This window comes from Anabas testudineus, chromosome 8 (genome assembly GCF_900324465.2).
Source record: "Anabas testudineus chromosome 8, fAnaTes1.2, whole genome shotgun sequence".
Classification (NCBI taxonomy): domain Eukaryota; kingdom Metazoa; phylum Chordata; class Actinopteri; order Anabantiformes; family Anabantidae; genus Anabas; species Anabas testudineus.
In genome coordinates, this window is record NC_046617.1 from 19,037,008 (window position 1) to 19,061,723 (window position 24,716).

Consider the following 24,716-nt stretch of genomic DNA (forward strand, 5'->3'; position numbering starts at 1 on the left):
AGTTTGATGTTTGTCTCAGTTATGTGTTGTGAAACTAGGTCAGACTGTGTGGTTCCTATCAACAAAAGAGACACTCCTGCAAAAATGTAACGGACACAAGGCTTAAGAATGGAAAAGAGATAAAGATAGCATGTCATTAGTTGTGATTTTACTCCAGATGAACCATCTCATCCATTAAGTGTTGATCTGATACAATTAGCTCATAACACATTGTTTATGACAGAGGCTGCAAAATGATGAACATCAGAAAATCAGGGCAGGGACAAAGAATGCTTCATTACATGGTGCAAACTGTTCCCCAAACTGATTAGAGACGAGGACAAGGAATGAAGAAAATCTCACACACACACACACACACACACACACACACACTCGGTCGCATGAGCCATCGGAATCTCCTCCAGCTGCGCAGACTCAGCAGCCCTCCCCTCTCCGTCACATCAGGGTTTTCCGTCGGATTTACTCCACTTATTTATTTAATTACTGGTTATATAACACACCCCGACTTTAAACGCACGGTGACACGCGCTGATCTTCTTCAACCTTGTGGGACGCAGTAAATGCGGTAAGTAACGTTTCTGTGAATGTGTGCAGGTGGCTGCACGGGGGGTAGTGTGTCAGCATGGCTTTGTGTTTGGACAACGTTTATTCTGCATGCTCGACATGAAAACAGCTAAATAACAGAGACTGCTTTTCATTAATGTGTCTGTGGTTGTGTTGAGGACTAGAACATTTCCTCCACCTGGTCCTGTCGCGCTGCTTTTGTCCAACTTATTGTCAGACAGTACTGATGGCGTTTTTATTTTCGCCTTTGACACATTTTTAATCAAAGGTTAATTTCATGACGTTGCATTGTTTGTTAAACTGGAAAAAAAGGGAAGTGAAAACGGATAAAATGGGATTTCGGGGTGAGGCTCTGAAATAATGAAGTGCATGAATTGAATTGCGGGACAAACTACACACACACACACACACACACACAATTCATATCACGCTCATCCTTTTTATAATCATGGGACAGGAAGAGATCTGTCCCCGACCCGAGCCGGAGGATCCACGACCCTTTTATTTTAAAACCTCATTTCTGCACATCTGCATGTTCTGCTGCTGGCACCTGTGTGTAAAAACCCCCGAGCTGCACATGTTTTGGTCTATTTACAGTTTCTAATGTGATAATCACGTCACTGTAACACTGCAATATTATTTCTGTAGTACCAGAGTAGGACCTATCTGGGGATGTGGCTCTGACGTCACGAACGCACCACCGCTCGTAGCGTTCTGCAGATGTTCTGACGTCACATGGTTAGATACACAGAACTAAAAACACAAGCATGCTATTAACATACAATGAGCCAAGTAGATATAAAAAAACACAATCTCCACTTTACTTAATGTCGTGCTGAGGGAAGCTTCGAAGATAAACTGTCCTATAATTGTGTGGGATTGTCCTGGAATTCACAAAGCTCCCAACTGAGTCAACAGGAATTTTGCAAACACAGGCCATGTCCTTGAAATGGGAATTTGTGACTGCATGTCACCGATTTTACAAACAAGATCAGTTTATTTCTGGTGAATAATACAACTGAAAGAAGATGTTTCGTCTGTGGCTCTGGATCTTTAAGTCTGAAGACATAACCTGTACACCATAGTTTTCTAACAGGTGTGTGATTGGGTCAGAAAGATGTGGTTTAATGCTGTGTAATGAAAAAAAGACAATATTTTAATTGCACATTTCTGCTACAGTAATGTGAACTGATTTCTTCTGGCTGCATGCCCACTCTCAGCACTCCTCTTCTCCATCAGGTCTAAAGCCATATGACATCTCTCTGATCTTCCTCCGCTCCCTCTCTCTGGTCTCTCTCTTCACAGCATGTCCTCCTGACAGACTGGAAGAGACAGCGCTGACCTGGATAACCACTGAGTCCGTGTCCTGCACTGAGCTGACGGCATCAGTGTCCGATCTCCAGCCTGTGGCCTGAGCAGCAGCAGCAGCAGCAGCCATTACTGCATCCACACCATCCTCCTCCTCTTCATCACATCTGACATGGCAGACCCCAGCCTCACGTCGCCCTCTGATACCCTGCTGCGCTCCCCAAACACCTCTCTCACCCTCTCCTTCCCCTTTCTGAGGGAGGGGAGCCGAGTGTGGGAAGAAGGGAAAGAGCCACCTCTGCCTCGGGACCTGCCGAGCCCACTGCCGACCAAACGCACCCGCACCTACTCAGCGTAAGTAGAAGTACCTGAAGATCTGTATTTAATTACAATAATACTATCAATATAGTATTAGTATTAAGTATTTCCATTTCCCACTACATTTCAGAGTGAAATATAATACTTACTAACTAGTTAATTGCACATTTACAATAATACATAATATAATTAAGATGTGTTACTATAAGTTAGGATGAGATGTAAAGTATATAAATTAATTTTAGTGATTTATTAACACATTATTGCATCAACAATTAAAATCAAATAATATAATGTATGTGTGTGTTTCAAAATACCTTTGGTATTTAAGTATATTTTGCCGATAATACCTTTTTACTTTTACTTAAGTACAGTTATAATGCATGACTTTTTTCTACACTGTGGTTCTGTTACTTTTACTTACTGTAAGTAAGAATATCTGAGCACTTCTTCCACCACTGACTGTGTGGTAGAAAATACTGGACTCACTTTTATATACATAAAACTGCCAATAAACATTAATGAACTGAATATTTACCACTGTCACAAGGAGACAGACTGTGTAATGAGTTTATCAGCTGTAAGTAGAGATTAGAGTTAGATTTATAGTAAGAATATTTAAACCACTGCAACAGTCAAACTAATATGTTAATTGAAGGTTTATTGTTTTTGAACCAGAGAATATTTTAAATGTAACTCTGTCAGGTTGCTGCATCATGACTGGTTTGCAGACACAGTGTGTTTTGCTGAATAAAGGTTGATGACTGCACTGTTTACTCCGTGACTCAGCAGATCAGGGCTGCTGTGTTGTCACATTATGAGGCAGCATCTTCCTTTCTCACATCTTTTATGAATCCTCCTCTCTCCTCTCTTTACTTTCTTCTAAACTGTTTTTTCTACTTGTTTTGTGCTCTTTCACACTGGGATGTCATGGTTCATGTGAATTTCACTGCCTTCCTCTCTCTGCCTGCAGCACAGTACGAGCTCACTCAGGTCCAGTTTTTAAGGGGGTGTGTAAGAACTTCTCCAGGTCACAAGGTCACGGCTTCATCACCCCTTCCCACAGTGGCGAAGACATCTTTGTTCACATCTCTGAGTGAGTGCTCATAACACACACACACACACACACACACACACACACACACACACACACACACACACACACACACACACACACACCACCAACTTACTGCAGATCTGCTGTGTCAACTAATACAACTCTTAGAACAATGTTCACATAGGTACTTTTTTCAAAGGTAAGGCTATTTTTGTCCAACTCTCCTGAGATGCAGTAACACCTGCAATACGTCTGAATGCACAAACAGTACAGAAACTTCTCTATGCTAGCATTATTCTACTTTTTATTTAGTATATGAACTGTGTCAAATGTTTTTACAGCCTCAGCAAATATGTGAATTTCTGTCTCTGTATTATGCTGAATGGTCCAGTTATCTTTATGTTATCTTATATCTATATGGTTAAAATTCCATCATTTATTTACTTTATTATCACTGCTCCACCAGATGTTTGTTTCTATAATATGTGTGCATGTGTACAGCCACACTGTTTAAATTGAGTCTGTCAATATTTCATTAGCAAACAGTATCCAGGGGTGAAGACCTCTCCGAGTCTTCACTGGTTAAAAGTCAGGAATTCACAGTTGAAGTGTTAAATATTTACAACATGTAAATAAGTCATAAGCTGTAGAGGTGCCGGTTGGTGAATGTTTTAACTTCTAGTCTTTAAACTAAGCCAAGCTAATTGTCTTCTGAATCAAGCTCCAAGCAGGAATGAATGTGGTTTTGATTTTCTCATCTCCCACTCAGCAGGAAGATGAACTCCATCTACTCCAAATTTCTCTTTCCTGCCTGCAGCTGGTTCATAGTGAAGCAGCTTATTATCTATTCTGTATTACTGAATTCATCACCGCTTTATGAGACTAATTGCAGTATGATAAATTCTGCCAATAATCTCTTATCAGTTCCCAGATCAACGATGGTAGCAACATGTGACAGAACGTTCAAGCCTGCAAACCTGCAAGCACATATTTATAGATCAGGATTTTTATTGTGAAATAATGAATAGTTTTCATCCCTTGATATTTTATTAAATCAGAAAGTAAAAAAGATAAATTGTGCCTGATTCTTGAAACAGAGAAATGATATAAAACTGCTGCAAGCCTTCTTAGCAGCAAGTAAAAAAATCAATCACCAAATAAGTAGAAAAATTGACATGATATCACTTTAGAAATATTTAAAATGGAACATCTCTTGTTCTCATAACTCTGGCACTAATGGATTGAATTTGTATGGGAGCAGACTTTATTATTATGATTCCAGTACGGTTTTACACTCCTCTCAACTGTATAAAGACAGAGCAGAAAAGTAAACTCCCTCAGCTTGAATAGTTCTAATTATAGCAGATCATGGAAAAGGCAATTGAAAAGAAGGATAAGCTGAAAAATAGGAAAGGTAAAGAGGGTGGAGGGTAAGAAGAGATGTGAATCCAAGTGGATTTATCAATAAGGTGAGCACCCCACCAGTAGAACTTGAAGTTTAGCCTGTACCTACATGCATGTTTGTGACATTGTAAAGATATTGGAGGATGTGTAAAAACACTAATCTATCGTTTTATTATTGCTATTTAATTTCAAACTGAGTCAAGACGGAGGGAGAACTTGGCTTAATCAAAGGTTTGAAGGATCACAAATGCCTCCAATCATCGGTCTCATTCCTCTGTTACAGTGTGTGTGGTACAAGAGAAGAACTGAGTAGTCCACTTAATGAAGTCACTGACACCTGTCATACTTCTCATGCAGCTATATTTTCATTTGTGGTGACACTTCCTGTGTTCACACCTCATCTGTAACCCTTCATATGAAACAACACTCTTTCCTCAAACCTCATCGTCTGTTTGTTTTTCTATTTCAGCATCGATGGGGAGTATGTCCCAGTCGAAGGCGATGAGGTCACATATAAAGTGTGCCGCGTACCCCCCAAGAACCTGAAGGTGCAGGCGGTGGAGGTGAAGATCACGCATCTCAACCCAGGGACGAAACACGAGACCTGGTCAGGGCAGATCATCAACTCGTAGGGATGCTGAGCAGGGCTGGGAGGAGGGTGCTGGGCCTGTGGTCTGACTGATAACTTACAATCTGTGCTCGAATCGTTTTTTTTCTGGTTTTGCCTACTCAGCAAATTGTCCAGTGTAAATAAGTGTTGACTTTGTTATTTTTCTATTCAGAGCTGTAAAACACGCTGATGATTTTGCGCTGTATGTGAATCTGACCGAGTTGTTAGCAAAGTCACATTTGTTTGATTTATTTATCATTTTTGTTCAGAGAGCAAGGTGGATCTGGTTTTCAAGGAACTGTGAAACTGTAAACATAACTGTTCTTAATTCTTAAACTTTGGCCTTTTCTCCCACATAAAGTCAAATTCAGTTTTACTTCCCTTCTTTGCAGCTGTTCTGCACTTATTTACTTCACAAAACTTCAGGAATTTAGGTGAAAGCATGGGTTTCATTAACACGGCCTACAAAGTTTAAATGCAAACTGTAGAACGATGAGTTCAAACTTTGATTTTAAAAAGCAGGAATACTGGATGAGAAAGTAAGTAACTGAGCATGAATAGATTTAAATCCTTGCGTTGCTTAGAATCAAAGACAAAATAGTCGCTTGACAACCTTCAGAGCAGTAAGTTACAGCAGGCTTTGAAAACTATATAATAGTGAAAAGCTCTAAATATAAACAGGTAGTTGTTTACAACCTTGACAGGATGTTTCATCACTGTGTTTTGGGTGCCACACCACCAGTTTAGAAACATGACCTTAACCGAGAAGAAAGAGGAAGTTTTATTTTGAAATTTGAGGGCAAAGTACTAGAAGTTAGAAATTCAGTTAGTATGTGACAATAGAAACTGAAAAACATGAAGTGAGACCAGGACTAAAGCAAACGTCCCATGCTAAACCAAGCACTGACATCTGAAATATACAAAGTTTGTATTTTCTTATTTGGGTTATTTATTAAAAGTATTGTGTGACCCTGATAAAATGCTCCCTGTTTTGGGTTATGCGGTAGTTCCCAAACTTGGTTCTCTCCCCTGCATTGCTCGTTTTCCAGCTAATCAGGTATTCTGCAGTGTGTAGGGCAGAGATAGCTGGAAAACAGGCAGGGGTGGGTTTGGGAACCACTGGGAACCACATACAGTCAAAACTTAATAAAAGAAATTTTAACTTCCACTATGTAAACAAAGTGCTGCAGATGTTACAGTGCTGTTTCGCCTGAATTGTTGTCCTAGTTGTCCTTGTTGTTAGAAAGGATCAAGAGACAAATTAAATTCTTGAAAACAAAACTATTTCCAAATGTCTTTTTCGGAACACTTGTACCTGTATGTGATTTTTGAGCGTAGTGAATGTGATGGTGAACTATCTGACTTTTTTGTTGGTGCCAATAGAGGTCATTGCACCAGAAATGTTTGTAGTTATTAATTGCACTCATTTTCTATTATGTTATTAGTATGTTATGTTACTTATAGAGTCTCTCTGTATTTTGTCTCATGTGTCTGTGTCACTGCCTAAATTTGTTCAATATTTTGTTGGTGTCACATAAAACGGCACCTTTTTTTGTGGAGAGCCACAGTGGTGGCGATCCCCATGATTACTTCTACTGAGCCTTGAAAGAACATTAAAGTATTTTATCATTCACATGTTTAGTGTTTCTTTAGTTGCATGTGGATGTGAGACAGGTTGTGAGGCAGTAAGTCTTAAAATCAGACTGAGGAGATGTGTTTGGTGAACAGTTCTGAAACCAGCCAAACCTGAGCGTCTGTTAGACAGGACAACAGTTTTTGTTGGTAAAACCTCAGGGCTGGATTGTTAGGGAGATCGGGGCCCTAGGGCTGATTTTTCATGCAAATACAGTCTTTATATAGTCTTCATGACCAGTGTAGTTACTGCAGCACAGGCCCACACAGGCAGACCAGGGGTCTCCATCAATATACGTAAAACAAAGACAAAGCAAAGAAAAAACAACAACCAAAAAGAGACATGTGTCCGCAAAGACCGCCAGTGATTCAAAACTAAGACAAAATGACCACAGATTCAAAATACAAGCGATTTAAAACAATGCAAAAACACCACAAAGAGATGCAAAATGTCGTCAACAAACTCAGGAAATGACAACAAAGAGACCCAGAGCTACCACAAATGACATGGCTGCATGGTTTGTGCTCATTTTGTGTCTCTTTCAGTGTAACGAGGGCTATTGTTTCATAATCTGTTCATTCTTGTATCAAAATGGCCAAAAGGTTCCTGCATAAATGGCTAAGGGTAGAGAAGAGTTCCTCATGCTCCAGAACATGTTAATGTTCTAAAAGTAATATATTTAATGACGTAATATTAACTATTACTTGTTTTTTCACTTTTGCTGGGATGCTCTTTTAATTCACTTTAGCTCACATACACTTTTGAATAAAAAATAAAATAGGAAAAGGCAATGCAAACAAGAATACTGTGTATTTGGCACCTAGAACCAGGTTCAGACAGTTCATCCTGCAGCTGAGCAGTAGTTCCAGTTCAACCTGCGCCACCTGTTGCCAAGAAAGGCAACAAGAAGCAGTTTAAAACAATATTCAGTCTGCATGATGAGCAACATCTACAGGCCAAGAAAGGTAGCACATTCTGCAACTTAACACCGGTGCCACTTGATGAGTGCTGCAACTGCAATGTCTGCTTTAAAAGTTTTATGTTTTTACACTGAAAAACACATGCACTGTTTTAAAAGGAGCATTTTATCCAAACATACTACTATCACTGCAGTGTCACTGTCTCTTGGTTAATGTGGATCAACCAGTTTTTGGTTGTTTAAATACAACTGATGACCTGCAGAGACCACACAAACCCCACAAGATGCAATTAGCATTAGAATTTCTAGTTTAGAGATTTTGCTTATTTCTTTGTAATATTTTTGTTTCCTGTTACTTGACACTGGTTTATAGTTAAAATAATTCTGATGCATTGATTGTGGTGTTTGTCTTTGTGCCCCCATTTGTCCCCTTTGTGTTGAGTTTCTTATGTTTTGTTTAGCTTCTGCAGTCAGTGTGGTTCATTTAATCCTATTCAGTTTTACAGTTTAGTTTCAGGTCCAGGGCGTTAGAGCGTATTTTGTGCATTGTTTCTTTTCATATTTATGTAAATTTAAAAATCTGTAACGTCCGGTGAATCTTGTGAATCTTTGTACTAACAATGAATGCTGTGCCTCAGCTGGATTTGCTTGAGGCTTGTGAAGACATGTTGTCTCTAATCCAAAAAAACGACTGGCGGGGGGTTGGAACTTTAACCTCTTTGGAGTCGTTAACACTTTCAAGGTTGTTAGGTCACATAACCATAATACCAAAGGATGTGATTCTCACTTTGGTTATCTGAACCTGCCAAAGCTGAAAAAAGACTAAAGGAGACGTTAATCATTGAGGAATAAATGAGAAATGATTGTAGAAATTCTTACAGAGCTAGAGTCTGGCAATTAAACCACCTTAAGTTGAACCTTAAGGTGACCCTGTGGAGAATGTGCAGCCCAACTATGATGGCATGTTGAGTTTGTGAGTGACCTGCATGTAATAGACACGTGTGTGGTCAAAGCTCGGGTGGTAAAGAACAACACTGAAGAGCTGATCTCAGTGAAACAAATTAATGGAAAGATTTATTACAATTAATTGACAGAAAATAAGTTTTCATTCACTAATGACTGAAAAACAACACAACTAATAATACATTTAGCATCAGTAGATCTGTATGGTCCTTTCACGTTGGAGGAGTGCTTATAGTGCAGCTAATTTATCTGTCTTTCAAAATAGAGACCCATGATAAGGAGGCATTATTTTAACAATAACAATGACAGTTTTTGTTTTTCTAAAACCCTTTAAACAGAAATCTGGAAAAAAAAGCAACAGCTAAGCAATGAGGACCAATATATTCACCCAGTATACAGCGTGCAGGACGCGTGCAGGACGCGTGCAGGACATGGTGCAACTTGTAAAAATATTTTACAAAACAAATGTTTGAAGAGTGACACAGTCACAGTAGCTTCATTCACTGGTTAAGAAGAATTCACTGAATTAGAAATGTTCACTTTTAAATATAAATCTGATAAATCTTCACTTTAGTGTATTTAAAGAACCTGAAGAAGCGAAACATCCAATGTTTTCAATCCAGGCAAGATTCTTTGAGAGGTTAAAACAGACATTTGGCATTCAGAGCACCACACAGTAAACCGAGTTAACTCAAAGAATCGCTGTGAAGTTACACGTGGAATGATTCATATGTTCTCAAGTTAAAAAAGGAGAAAAACAGTCCGCGTCTACTTTAACATGTCGTTCATTCTACTTTTCTTTTTCAAAATGGTCTCACTGAACAACAAGTAAAATCACCTGTTTATCTCTCTTTTACTTTGTATTCATTACTTGTTAAAAATCATGCCAAACATCAACCTATACTCTAAGTACTTTGGAGTATTAACTTCAGTACTGCAGAATCTTTAATAATCTCTCTGAATGTTTTTGTTAATTTCATTTTACATGCTACACATCGCAGTCTTGGCACAGTATTGAACACACATCAAAATAAAACACTTGCTCAGTTATGTCCCTTAAAAAAAGAGGAGTTAGGAGTTATTGAACAAAATTCAAACCACCCCTCTGCTGTCCATTCTTTTAAGAGTAGTCATATTTACATTTTGGAGGAAATAAGAGGAGGTTTCTTTCAGCAGTTCATTAACAGTCTGGGCTCAAAGTGCTAGTGGCTGTAGCAGCAGGGGCCCAAAGCCGAGAGTTCAGAGGGGTTTACGGGTGAAGCCAAGGGTGCAGGGGTGGGGGCGGTTCTGTCAGGACTCGTGTGGAGGAGCGTCAAAGAAAAGTTCCTGGCAGAGCCTGGCTGTGTCCTCTGGAGAGTAGACTGTGTAACCAATGGTGCGCGGGTCGTTGAAGATTTCATAGTCGTTTCCTCCCTAAAGAGCGAAATTTAAAAATTATAAATTGGTGCACAGATCTGACAACTGCAGAACAGTTTGTTCTTATAAGACAAAAGCACAAAAACTCATCCACATGTTTTCACAACAGTGATCTTTGAACTTTAACCCCTGAGTCTGAATAAACACTTCCATAGTTTTATCTGACTAAACATAGTCTTGTTTACAGCATCACACCACAGCTGTTTCTTTATTCACATCTGCACCGCCTATCACTCTACAGTCAGACATTGTGCTTTGTTTTAAAGATATTATAGTTGGACTCAACTTCCTGTAAACAAACTCCAAACTTACAACTGAGGTCTCGTTGCCAAAGAAGTAGATGGTGTCCAGACCTTCACTCTCCAGTGGCTCTAGACACAGTCTCTTGTCCCAGCCCTCCGGAAAAATGTCAAAGCTGATGAGACCACCTAAACCAAGATGAAGACAGACAGGGACATCAACGTTAGCATGGTTTGTTCGCCTTGTCAGACGCATTGTCAGTCTGCCAAAGTTAGATGCAATGAGGTCAGCAGGTTCAACCACCATCAGATGAAGAGGCCATGTTTCATTAATAATAATCTTTTGAAAAAAAAAGAGGGGCAGGGAAAGGAAAGAGCAGGTCAACAAAAAGAGAGTCAGCACATAGAGTTTTCTTCATGGAAAACAACTTGGTTTACTTCGCAAGGAGATGAGCTTCTGTATTTTGTTGGTGCAATGTGAACAGGGTTTAAACGTTGCATATTACCATTGGTGAGAAATTCCCAGTTCAGTATCAATCAGAGAAGCACTGAGCAACTTTGAGAGAGCAACACATTTTTGCTTTTGTTGATTAGTTTTATTGGGCGTTGATCTTATGTAACAGTTGTGTCTGTTTATTGTGGCACTCCTTGTGATTGAGATCTGTTATTATAGTTCACTGTTAAACGTTAGTGACTAACTTTGCACTACAAGCAGTTGTGCTCATTCTAGTTCCAAAAAATGGTGACATGAAGATTTACGATGAGACAGTCTGATTTTACATTCGCTCAATGCAAAGAAGAGATAAATATGTGTTTACATTACACTAGAACAGGTATATACCAGCACACTCTATAACCTCCTGAACACTTTCTTTTGCAGCCTTTCACTGTGTTTATACTATACACATCCCATAGCTGTGCTCAGCTCTGCAGAACAAACACTGTTTACACACCGAGCAGTGGATCTTCAGCTTCAGCAGGGACAGACCTGTTTGTTCGGACAGAAAACTTGTTGGCAGACAGACACAAGAATGTAAAGATGTGGCATCTAAACACACCCAGTGTGTGTTGATTTTTGATCAAGCAATACCAAGTTGTATATTCAAGGACTCCTTGTGTAACTGAGAAAAAACGTTATGATTGCAGTGTGTGATCTGCAAAACTGCACAAATGCACAGAGCAGCATTGATTCTCATGTCATCCTACTTTAGTTTAAAGCATGAAAAGACAAGAAGAACTCCGGTGTTGGTCAGCTGTGAGTTGAATGAACAGTTTACAGTAACCTGTGAACTGTAAACTCCTCCAAAGTTCTTCTCTTTTATTTCACTCTCTCATCCCACCCCCCTTTCCTACCTTTAAATTCAATTCACTATCATGTGTCTGAGCTAAAGAGCCAATAACAAAGGTGATAGCTGAGGAGTAGCCAGCCAATCATAGAGCTGTTTCCATCACACACCCTCAACACGCCTCCACCCAAACACTTTCAACAACAATGCAATGCTTCAGCCACATTGAAACCGCCCCACCCCCCCGCCTGCTCAACTCACCCAAGTAGAGCTGCAGATAATGCAGAGATATGCATGTGTAATGCCGCTCAACAATTGCTCAAACAAATTACACAATCTGCCTCAGTGAGTAACGGTTACTAAGCATTTGACTAATCTAACATAAATAGATTCAAGAGAAAACATGGACTGAACTGTGATCAGGTCTTAGAGGTGAGTCATGAATGCAATAAACATGTTGTATCATATCTGGGATTTTTTATTTCTAACCTAAACTTGTTTAATTTGTATATTTTGCATATTCTTTTGCATACTATCTGTACAATGTCTGTTTCTTGCAAACCGTGCAATAATTCCTATTTACATATACAGTACTTCTCCACTTGTGCAAATAACAAATAAAGACTTTGCAGCACACATGAAGTCTCATAGGTTCTGCTTGTCTTTAACTACATCTCCTCTGTAATCGGCATCATTTAATAAATAAAAAAATCAATAGAGTAAAATAGGTTCTACTGTTCAGCATCATGAAAACAGAGACTGATATGTTCCTTACATTCTGTACATTCAGTGCAGATTGGATGGAGCCTCTAGTTTATGTAACACCAACTGCAGCCCTATCAGATAGCTCAGGCACCAGTGCAGTAGGTAAACACTCAAGAAGGCAAACAAATAACTCTTAAAACTGTGTACATCCTGAGGAACTGTTGACCTACACTACAATGTCAGAGTCAACAAATTAAACTGTAAAATTGCTGCAAATGGACTAATATTTGGGCAAATTCATGTTGCAAAGACACACAACTGCTTTCCACTTAAGTAACCTAAGTGAGCGTGGTCTCATATATTACACAATACCATGTCTGACCCTTGGCTCAATAATTAAAAAATATTGATTGGCAAAGTTCAGGTAACCAGATATACACTGTGAACATCAGGAAAAAAAAACCTGTTTGTCTGAACTTGGATAGCCTACACGCGTCATAAGCAGAGGCTCACACCTCGTCGAGCACGTAAGCAAACATTGTGTGTCTGATTAACCTTACTGCTGCTGTGTCGCCAGAGAGAAAGAGGGAACACGGTGTGTGTCTGTAATCGTTAACTGACAGCACCAATGTCCAGCACAAGGTCCTCCACAAATCACAGTTGTGAGTCAGAGGGTTCTTTTTTTAACAGAGATAAGAGATGACAAACAGACACGCCGTAAAACTGTTTTGTTATTGAGCAACACTGCTGTAAACATGGAAACTGAATATTAATGTTTGTTTTTCTTCCTTAATGAAAGTCTTCCAAGCACAGATACCATTACAGGTCAGACTGCTACCAGTCACAATACATGGAGGTTAAAACTAGACCAGATTTAATCCTGTTCAAAGACAAAACCTGTTATTGCTGATTGCATGAAGATAAACAGCTTGGAGCTTTATTTTCAGACAAATGTACATGTACATGGCAGTCAATGCAGAAATTCAATAATAATAGTAACTGATGCTTTATTAACGACCCCTAGAAAAAAATCTTGTGGACATGCAGCTGCATTTAAGATGAGAGTTCAGAGTTCAGTGAGTTACTCAGAAACACATCAACATGTAGCCACCACCAATTCTGAATGGATGACTGCCCCACCAACTGAAGAACAGCCACCCCTGTAACCACTACACTCCTTCAGAAGAAATTTAAGAGTAATATTATAGTTAAATGCAACATGTGGTTTCCAGGGACTTCATAAGAGGTATTTAGACTATAATGAGCAAGATCTTTGCAAGTCATTTGACTGATACTGCAAAGTCTGCCAACTAAGATGCTTAACCAAGACAAGATCATTCCTTTAATCTGCATGTTACACCAGATTTAGCTGTGAGTCAGTGACACAGATTTGAGTCTGCTAAGAAAAAAAAGTGTGATCACATGAAATTCTGACGGCAGCAGTGACGCCAATAAAGCCTCACTGTATCTCACTGTATTCTGAGTGCTGACAAATGCACACTGGCTACTTTTTCTTGTTTTATCTAAATTCACTTTCTCTGCTCTTTTATACCTCTTGGCAATAAGGAGATAATTCATCTGTAACAGAAACTAAAATATTAGTCATCATTTGTAATTCGTACTCCACGGTGGTTACTGATTAAATTAAACGCAGCGGCAACTACAGGTTTTCTGTGAAAAGTGTTTTCGGCTTTTGGTTTTCTCACCTTTTGTAAACCGCAGTCCTTTCCCAGCAAACTCCTCCTTTAGGGCAGCAACGAATTTCTCCCTGATCTTCTCTCTCTGTGAACACAGTTACACACAGTTTAACATCAGCTCAAAACCTTGTTACTGCACACCCAAAACTTGTGTGTTCATTTACCTCTCTAGCTGTGATTACCATTGGTCATCATCATTAACTGCTCTGTTCTCAGAAACTAGTGTAGCTTACCATTTGCACATCATGTTTGTTCATTTACTACATGTTTAAAATTGTATGAATGCAGTTAGGATGCAGCTGTATGCATTTTGCAGGTTGCTGAAAGATTACACACGTCCTCTTCTATTGCAATCTGTTTCCTCCATATCACCCGTTTCCGTGAGCCATCAATGGGCAGCCTGTTACGCTTTCCTAAAAGGTTAACATTGTTTGTCCTCTGAGAGAGACAAAGAGGCAATTCAGAATAGAATAGCCTTTATTGTCATTGTACATCATGCATACAACGAAACTGGATCACTGTCACCATGACTGTTGGTGACTAAAAAATAAAAACACAGTTATTTTAGCTTATCTCCTGAAATCGACTCCTGATCCTTCGGAGTAGCTATAATAAGTTTTAAATTTCACTGCAACTCAGCAAAATAGGCAAGGGTGGGGGTAGGCAGAGGAAGGACTGTGACCACAAACCAAATCAGGCTCAGTTCTCATTCATTGGCTGTTGGGCAGCCTGTATCATTCTCTAACCACCTGACGACAGGGCTTGAACCTTTGATCGCCGCTTTCTCGATCGAACACTGAAGATGTTTTGATTGATTCAATCTTTGCAACACCACCGGTAATAATAATAAACAGATAATACCAATACAATTTAATGTATTTAACACACCTGGTACTAATAATGTACTAATGAGTACGTAAGTATTTTACCTTGTCAATTTCAGAGAATTCGATCCTTTCCTCTGGTGTGCAGCTCCGTCCGATGGGGGAAATGTTGATCATTCCATTCCTGAACTCAATGAACGTTCCCCTGCAGGCACCATTAAAAGGCATGTTACTTAATAAACAACTTATCTGAGACAGAAAACTCAACAAATACTTCCTTGTCTCCAATAAGAAGAAGACATGTGAAGCATTGTGTTTTATCTTAAAAGGCACATTTTCCTGTTTCAACATGTAACAAACCAAATAAAAAGATTTGACATTCCTGCATACCAGGAAAGCAGGTCAAATATTGTGTGTGTCCCCCTGGGGGTTTAAGTAACTGATGGCCTAAAAAAGTAGTAGTAGTAGTAGTAGTAGTAGTAGTAGTAGTAGTATCAATCAGTAGTGTAGTTCTGGAAGCAGTTTGTGCTGAGTGTGTAATTTTTAAACTCTGTCACCGGCAGACACAACGATTTGTTTTCTTCTCATTCTTCTTAATTATGTCCCGTTAACTTGTCAAAACATGTCAGAGTGAATTAAGCAGCTTGAGAGTGATACAATCAGCTTTACTATCGGCTGGATAGTGTGTTGATAAGACTGCACTCTATGCAGGAGACTGGGGTTTGAATCCCGGCCGTGGCCTACCTAAAGTAAGGGTCCATCTGCTATTTGTAAATGTACAAAGTTAAAAATTTGGCTTGCTTAGTTGAGAGAATTAATAAAATCAGTTTCAACTGGAACCCAGATCATCTCAAAAGGATTTCACCAGGCTGTTTGTTGCCCTGCATCAGAGGACATTTGCATAAAGTTAAGCCATTCTCAACGTTCCCCTGTAACTGGCCACTTTTTAAAATGTGTGTGTCAGTCTCTATAGGGGGCCCATCTTTGCATGTCCCATTCACACCTGGTTACTTGAGTGCATGTAAACGCACTGATTTAGTGTGGTTTTTTGTTTGTGTTTCAGAGGAAGTGAGAGAGACACACAGCTGTGAGAGAGACAGACAGACAGACAGATAGATAGACAGTCCCAGTGCTACTTTTTACAGTTCAAATTGTCTGAATTAAAGAAATAAGTGACATATTTAGACGTCTAAGGGGAAATGTGTGTTGGTTTCAGTTTCAGTTGGATTTTGAGCGGACTTGATTTAAAAACGAGATTGCGTCACTCCGCGTAATGATCTCTCCTTTAATCCAGCAGCGTCTCTCAGTTGATAGAGTGGTGAGTGTCTGCCGCCTTTGTTATGCACGTGCGCTCTTGTAAAAAGCCAATTAGGAACACTGTTACAGGTTTATGTGGCCAAGTAATCAGAGTTCTCCAGGAGAAATCTACCTTTGGAAAAAAAGTTTCTCTAATGCCCTTTTCCAGCTTTGCGATTATGTATGTGTAAACGACATGTAACAAATGGTTGTGTGAGTTTCGTCAAATTCTCACCTTTTCTTTGGCAGCTTGATGAGCCCCATGTATCTGAGGCAGAAGTTAATCAGGTCCTGCAGCAGCTCTTCCCCAATCTGGTTCTGAATGGCCTGGCCAGAATAAAAATACTAATCATTAAACAAGATAAAAGACAATGCTCTATCAAACCAGCTGTGAGAGGTAACTGAAACTGTTTGTTTTCTTTCCCTGCATTTTGTAAAACACCAGAACAACCGAACATGACCTATTTCTGGCTAATGGTTTGTCTTATTGTTTTGTATGTCTTATTATTTCACATTTATATGACACGTGTCTTTCAACATGAACCATTTTTTATGCAATCTCAAACTTGAAGTTCAGTGGTTTAATTTAAGCATGTAACGCAATGTAGTGCATGTATCCTGTACCATTTATTGTTCTCAAGGAAATTAATAAATTAGTATGTGTGTGTGTATATGCACTCACATGTTTTGACAGGAGTTTTCCATCTTTGTACTGAACTGTCCCATTCTCAGCAAATACATAATCAAACTTATGTATCACTGCAAAAGAGGAAACACACACAACTTAATTATAGGTCATAGAACATATAAAATAAAGTCATGTAGTTGCATCTGTCTGACCTTCACCCTCACATCATTTGGCCTGTATGTTCTCTGCCTACCACACTCAGCAGGGAAAATCTTTAACTTCCAGCAACAACAACATCAGCTGTTGCTGTGTGCATCATGACACAGGAAAAGATTCACCTCTGGCACACTTGGCATTGCTTGGTCAGGGATGGCAGAAGTAGACACTCTCGATTACCTAGCAACTTTGTGTAGAACTGGTAAACGTGAGGCTAATTTTAACCACTTGTCCTGACAAGAGGTTATTCCATACAAATACATTATTGTGATTTGTTTATTATATTTTATATTAGGAATCTGCATCTGCAAAGTAGGTAAAGGCCTCAAAAAGGGGGAGGAGTAAAAGTATTTCTCTCTAAATTGTAGTAGAGTGAAAGCAGAAGTAGAACATACACATAACATGGAAATACTCAAATATAGGTACAGGTACCTCAGCTGTGGTCTAATAGTTGCCCATAGACAGGTTTTCAGCCTGTCTGTGCTGTTTTGTATACAGCTGGATGGATGCTGTAGTGGGTTTGAAACTCCTGGTTTAATTAATTGAACTAAACTCTGTTTGTCATTAAAGGTGCAGGAGAATCAGTTACTGTGTTGAGTTTTTTTAAGCTGCGACTTTTGCTAATTCATATTATCACATCAGTAACAAACAAATACAATATGTTGCAGTTAGTCAGCATGAGACTGATAAAGGAAGATAAAGATTGTTGAACTTCTGTTGTGCTATTGTCCATTTATTGCAGGTCTTTAATGCTATTGTTGGATGTTGTGTTACTATCTATTAATATACATGACAGGTACTATAGGTACCAAATTTGGCTAACGGCCTAAATCCTAAATTATTCTCAGTTAACCTGCCCCACTGTCAGTGGACTGGTGTCAATTTAAGTAGAAGTTACATTAAAAGATCCAAACAGTGTGATTCAGGTGAGTCAATGAAACACAGTCTGTGTCTGTTTTCTTGGCTGAAAGTAATCTGCTCACCATCATCCCCCTCTCCAAGCTGCTCTGCTATCTTGGAGTAGTCTGACCCGCCCACGATGCCGATCTTCACTTTTCTCCTCAGAGTCTGGAAGAACTCGTCCAGCTGTGGATCGATTTTCTGCAGAATACAGGAAATGTGGTCATTGTATTGTTCTGTGTCGATTAGTAGACGTCCCTCTCACAAAGACACACTTTCCTGAACTCAGTCACATTAAAAAGCAAAATGTGTGAGTTGCACAGTGCGGTTAAAGCAGATTTACACAGATATAACAAAGGAAAATAGACATGACGGCGTTAATAGTGTTGTAATTTGGAACTCTGCTCCAGTTTGTAACATATGGAAGAAAAGAGAAACCCTGAGCTGCACACAAGAGACACTGCATTATGTAATATCTGGGCGCTGGCATGGTCTGCACACCCACTAGTTACTCAGTCATTTAAACTCAAGGAACAAGAGAGAATAAAAAGTAATCACTTTGCTGGATAATAAAAGATGATTTTTCGGTCTAATCATCACATAAAAACGTTAAAATAAGTGGGGTAGATTTCCTATATTTAGAAACACTCACGTGTTGACAATATCATGACAGTTTCCATGTGTACTTAGGCAGGATGTATGTCATCAGACCTGCTACGTGACTAGTCCACATGCCACAGAACTCTATAGGGTAAATACTGAAGGAGTGAAAGAAGGAGGAAGGGCTTAAAATATGAGAGGGTGCATGAGGGAGCATTTGGGGTCAAAGAGAACAGAGTGTGCTTTCTATTACCCTGCAAATAAAACGTCCAGGCGAGGAGCTGTGAAGACGCATGAGAAACATGTAATAACTAAATAATCAATAATAAAGACTGGATGTGAGCTCACCTCTCTCGGCCGTGTCAAAGTGCCGTCCACGTCAAACAGGCAGAGGACGTTTCGATCCGACGACAATGCGTTTGATTTCTCCATTTCTTCCTCTAAATTGAGCTTCTATTGTTTGCAAATTGCACTTTCAATTTCAAGTGTGAGCGGCCCACTCCCGTGCAAAAAATCCCCACATAGAATAATATGCAGTCACATAAGTGGAAAATGAATGAGAGAGTTCTGCAGTGTGTAGAATAAAATAAACTGGAAAATAACGTCTTCCGATGCTGACACTCTCTTCTTCTTCTTCTTCTTCTTGGAGTGCACAGTCCAGCTGGCTCAGCTCGGCTCGGCTCGGCTCGGTTCTGCCTGGCTCGGTGAACACACTCACACTTCCACAAACAGCATGTCGGGTTTTTGCAGAACTGACCACGGTGGGCTGTGCCTCACCCGGCAGCCAATCACAGCAGGGCTACGGAGCTTGACGTCATGTAATAGGCGGGGCATATGCATTGACATGCCAGTCTCCTACAAACTGACCTTTAACCTACAAGTGCAGAGCGACGCATGGATGCTGCACACAAACATGAAACATCTGAAGGCGTGTGTTGTAAACAGCGTTTATCAGAGCGGAGTAACTACTTATTTATCAATGAGAAGATAATAAAGAAATTCTATGACAGCATCAGACTTCACAGAAAGGAACAGTGGCAGCAGCAAAAATATAGAAATGGGATGGCACATGGTAAAAATCTAAAGGATTGTTGGCCTTTATCTCACAATTTTAGCTATGTATCAGATACATTTAAATGACCATTTATAATGTAATAGAATTTTTCATCATGACAAATTGCTAGAAAATAAAACCTTGTGTGTATCAGTCTTCACCAAAGTGACAATTTACAAACACAATATTTTTAAACTGACACACAGACAATCATGATTTTTATGTCTTTATTTATTCTATCTATTAAACTCATAACTGGTTGAACCACCTTTGGCAGTAATGACCTTAACCTAAGTTTTTTAGGTCATTCCACAACATCCCTATTGAGTCTGGTTTCTGACTGGGCCACTTCACCGGGTGGATTTTGTGTCTATGATTTATCATTTATCATTTTTTACCATTAAGATTCTAATAGAAATCATCACCATGCCTGTGATACTATCACAAGTGGGCAGGTGGCACTATTACAAAGCAATAATAACCTAAAAGTGAAAGTAAACTGTACTAAAATGGAAATAACTTTCCAAAACCTAAAGATACACAAACATATACACTCAGTTGGCAGTGTATTTGGTACACCAGGCTAAAACAAGTGCAGCTTAGCACAATATTCTTACAGTAAATCTGTTTAAATTAAATAAAGATGATAATGTAGACAGGTATTGGTTCAACCATTTTGCACAGTGACACATTTATATATTTTAATAAGTAAATGTGCTGTAATAGACACAATTTCATAGCTTCTTTGTTCTATTCTGTGGCAAACCAAAATCTGTGGCCATGTGTGACAAAAGAACCAGTAATGTCAACACGTCTGGGTAATATTGTTTATATAACATTCAGTATACTGTACATGAAGGGTTCATATCATGACATGTAGAGACTGATGTGAATTCCCACTGAGTGACAATGTATTAAATAATTACTGCAGTAAGTGATACATGCTACACACACAGTAGAAGGAGTGAATAGAGATATTCTACAGAGGTAGAAGTCACTGGCTACAGCAAACCAGTCCCACAATTGCTGCATCCTGCTCTATGCAATAACATTATTAACTCCACCTTGATTTAATTAAAGCATGCTATCTTTGTATGACAGACAATCAGTGAGACTAAATTACGGAAAGCAATCTTTAAATCATAAGGTCTCTGCTCTCATCTTACATCAGGAGACGCTGCCAATTAGATTTTTGTTTTACCACATTTATTATACACATGTAAAATAAAAACAAACCTTGTTGTCTTGATGCCTTCTGCTCAATACTTAACTGGCTGTGCAAACTGACCAATACTTTACTGCTTAAAGAACATTTTATCTGCACTGTCTGATTTCCAGTGCGTCCACAAAAGGGCAGAACGGGAGGGTGATAGAGGTATTTTATATTTTACATTTATTGATGGATTTACTTAAAAATGTAAAATGATGTTCTTATTACAGTTGAAAACTTTAGCTTTTTTAAACTAAGCAAAACCATGCAGCTGACATTGTCAGTTGTAGTATGTATAAAGATTAAACCTATATTTCTGTATTTAACACACACACAAAAAAAGAAAATTTATAGCCAGTTTTAAAAAGATCAAAACTAAAGTTAAACTGGTAGTTTAACAATCAACAATGAACAAATAGTTGAGCAGGTCTGCAATAGGTGCCTAATAATGACACCATAAATCACTTGTATCTTTTATCTTTTCTACATTTCACAGTCATAAACCACTTGTGTGTCGACTGGAGGAAAATAAGTGATGGTGTTGGAATGCAAACATATTTATTATCTTGGCTTATGTGGGTTACCTGTATACATGTTGTTTGTAAAAGTCTTTGCTATTTTGGCTTTAAGGCCCTTCAATGTGGTGAAAACGAAACAGTTTGATATCAACAAGGTAATTTAGTGTTATATGTATGATTTATTAGTAAGCTGCCAATTGATATGTGCAAGGAGGAAGAACGAAAGGAGGCAATTATTCACTAATCATTAACAGACTAATCATTAGCTTCTGAAATTGTGATAATGCCTCTTTATCTGACTTTGACCCCAATCCCAATCTCTGTGTTCTCAACTCCCAGCACAAGTCTTACAACTTTAACATTAATTCAAAATACAGGGTTGGCATTTTCTAAAAACAATGTTTCTTATTGGCATACTCTGTCTTTAAGCTGTAGCTTAGCTATAGTTAGTTTTTTGTGCAGAAATGTCTTTAAACAGTTGGAAAATTAGGTGTTTAGAGGACTATACTAATAAATACACAAACAAATTAAAGTAAAACCCACTATTAATTCATTTGTGAAAATTCAGTCATCCAGATCATGATGATCGCAAAGGTGCTGTTTGTTGCGCCACACAGCATCATATGTCTTGTAAGGTTTACACGAGTGGAAGTGTTAATGGCTGGGAAACCACCTCAAGAGTCAGAACAGAACTTCAATATAAGTATATAAGTGGTGTCCTCTATTGTTCAGATTTACGGCCTTCTTTAGTCCCCGTTTACATCACTGGCCTTCTCTGTCCAGACCATGGACATGGCTGTCTTTTAAGGGGTGACCAATAGAACTGAATGGACTGCAGAGTCTGAGGAGCTGGCTCTGCATGATATAACTTTTCAGGAGAGAGTTGAAATTACCTGCGTTGCAGAAACTGGAGTGCTGCTGAAGGTATTGCTAAAATGACATGCCACAACTGAGCCAAACATTTCTTATTAAATAGGAATAATCAGTGACCACCAATAGTTTTACTAAATATATATTAATATCCATAGCCATTCATTTCACCCTTTTACTGACGCTGAGGGGATTGAGTTGGACCCATTTTCTCAGACCACTGTTAAAACTGTTGAATAAGTTGTCAAGATGAGACACTAAAATAAAGTCTGTTCCTTTAAACACTTGACTATTTCCTTGCGTGTGTGAGGTGTGTTGAGATAGACAGCCTCTTCACACGGGTGTAATGGGACCAATGTGTGTTTGTTTAAGATGTTTACGACCCTGCAAGGTGCAGTCAGACAGGAAGCTGAGTGACGGCGTAGTGGAAACGCAGAAGCTTCAGCGAGAACTGCTGAGCCCAAATGTGTATGCTTGTCATTTATTTTGTGTTTGAGTCACAGAGTTTAAAATGTTTTGAGTTTTGTTGTAAAGTGAGCTATTAAAGGAAACAAAACAAAGGTGTTTGTGACCTTCCACACATTGGTTTTCATAGAATTTGGATAATTTGTATAAAAGTATAATAGTGTAAAATTTTTGAGTACTACTTTCAGTTGATCAAAACAAGACTTCTTAAAGGATAAAGCTGGTGATTTTTTAAATTATTGTTACTGTCAATATATCCTACAGAAAACAAAAATGAAGTGAGACTACACATTGAAATGATTTGTGAATCCACAATCTGATTTAAGTTATTGGTTTGTGTCATAGAGCTCCATAGTTGTCCAAAAAATATTGAAAACACATAGATGAACCACAATGTCCAGAATACCATCATCTGTTAAAAGGTCAAATTATTTTGCAAACATTTCTCAAACAGGAGTAAAAATGCATTTATTGGAAACTACTTACAGACACTGTTTTGGTGAAGTGGTGGATATTTATGGCAGCAGGACAGGGTACAGTATATGGGATTAACTTACAATAAACTACAGCGCCCATATTCATCATAATATTCAAACATGTTACCTCCTGTTCCTCTGTGGTTTGTGGACGACACTGGAGCTCCACAGCATTTAGAACTATGCTACAGGCACAGAGCAATAAACAGACAATACTTCTAATAATTAGTTGACTATGACCTTAATGCTGTTTTGATAAAGTGGGTGTTTATGTGACGTGACAATTGTGATAACTAATGAATATTAATTAAGGTGGTACTGTCACTATCAAAATGCTAGTAATTATAAATTTGAGCTGTGGTTTGGAGTAAAGCATGTTTTAACTTCATATTACTTTACCAGCAGATTGTATTTTGAAGATGTCAGAAATATTTAAATGCTTTCAACTTGCAAAGATTTTCTACTTGCAGTTTTATATGTTTTATATATTTTACACCTGATATGATTTTAGTGTACAGTAAAGTTTAAAGCTGGTTTTCACAACTAAGGTGATACTGGTTAGCCAACAGCTTGACCAAGACATTCATATGCTTAATCCACCCTGCGTTTTTTATAGCAGACAATATTTATGAGTTCTACACCTTCACTTTTACAGCCTCTTGTGACCTTTGCACCTCTCACCATGCAAGCTTTCCCTTGCCTTTGCTTTGACTAAAACATCAGAACATACCAGACTACATAAAAAAGGCAAAACATTGGTGGAATCAGCACAGTTATTACTGATTCCACCATCGACATAACTGTTTTGATATAAATCTATAAGTTTTGACAGCTGTTTCATTTCCAAACCTACTTCAGGGTATTACTTCAAATCTGACCATTACAGCAACAGAGACTTGTAAATACTTTCTGATGTTAATTTGGAGAGAAGATATAATTTGGTGAGAAGATATCATTTGGAGAGAAGCCTACAGTTTGTGTTTACAAACCAGGTGAATTATGATCACAGTGAGTTCTAGGTACGTCGTCAGTCCAGATGCAGTGCTGTCTTTCTTGCCCTGCCCTCCCTTTGCTGCACCAACTTCACAGTTGTTCATTAACGTATGGAGGACAGGTAGGCCAGACTGTGCCCAGGTGGAGGTTTATTGATCTCAGGCTTTCCTGACGGGAACAATTGAAGTTTTTTTTTTTATCTTTAGTTCACATTTTCTCTTTTATTTACTAAAGGTGATTGGTGCCAACAACAGTTTACAGAAACGTTTTGTTGTTACTTCTCTTATTCTTATGCTGGACACTGAATCAAGAGACGGCGTGACTGCTTTAGTCACTGAAGAGCCCTGTTCACGTCTGTTTTTTGGATTTATGAATTTATGTCGTCAGTGGAGAAGATCTGTTGCGGTGGACACATATAAAAAACTGCTTTAGCCTTTTTATCATTTGAACAGAAATATAAATCTAGATATAAACTGACATGTAGGAACTGTGGGAATAAGTACTACGTTTTGGTTCTAAATTTTGAGGTAAAAATTCAAAGATCAAG

General features: G+C 38.7%; 2 protein-coding genes across 2 annotated transcripts; one reads left to right on the forward strand and one right to left on the reverse strand.

The window, feature by feature from the left end:
• Positions 1-353: 353 nt before the first annotated feature.
• On the forward strand, positions 354-6,867 carry csdc2b (cold shock domain containing C2, RNA binding b). Its single transcript, XM_026346281.1, has 4 exons — positions 354-565; positions 1,870-2,226; positions 3,164-3,286; positions 5,121-6,867. Exons 2-4 carry the CDS (start codon positions 2,045-2,047, stop codon positions 5,281-5,283), a joined length of 468 nt encoding a protein of 155 aa, XP_026202066.1. The 5' UTR covers positions 354-565; positions 1,870-2,044; the 3' UTR covers positions 5,284-6,867.
• Positions 6,868-8,859: 1,992 nt separating this feature from the next.
• LOC113152747 (phosphomannomutase 1) lies at positions 8,860-19,322 on the reverse strand. The gene is made up of 8 exons (XM_026346177.2): positions 18,932-19,322; positions 18,067-18,184; positions 16,922-16,998; positions 16,475-16,566; positions 15,049-15,148; positions 14,129-14,204; positions 10,505-10,620; positions 8,860-10,189 (listed from the first exon to the last, which is right to left on the reverse strand). The coding sequence occupies exons 1-8, from the start codon at positions 19,013-19,015 to the stop codon at positions 10,067-10,069; spliced, it is 786 nt and encodes a 261-aa protein (XP_026201962.1). The 5' UTR covers positions 19,016-19,322; the 3' UTR covers positions 8,860-10,066.
• Positions 19,323-24,716: the final 5,394 nt, after the last annotated feature.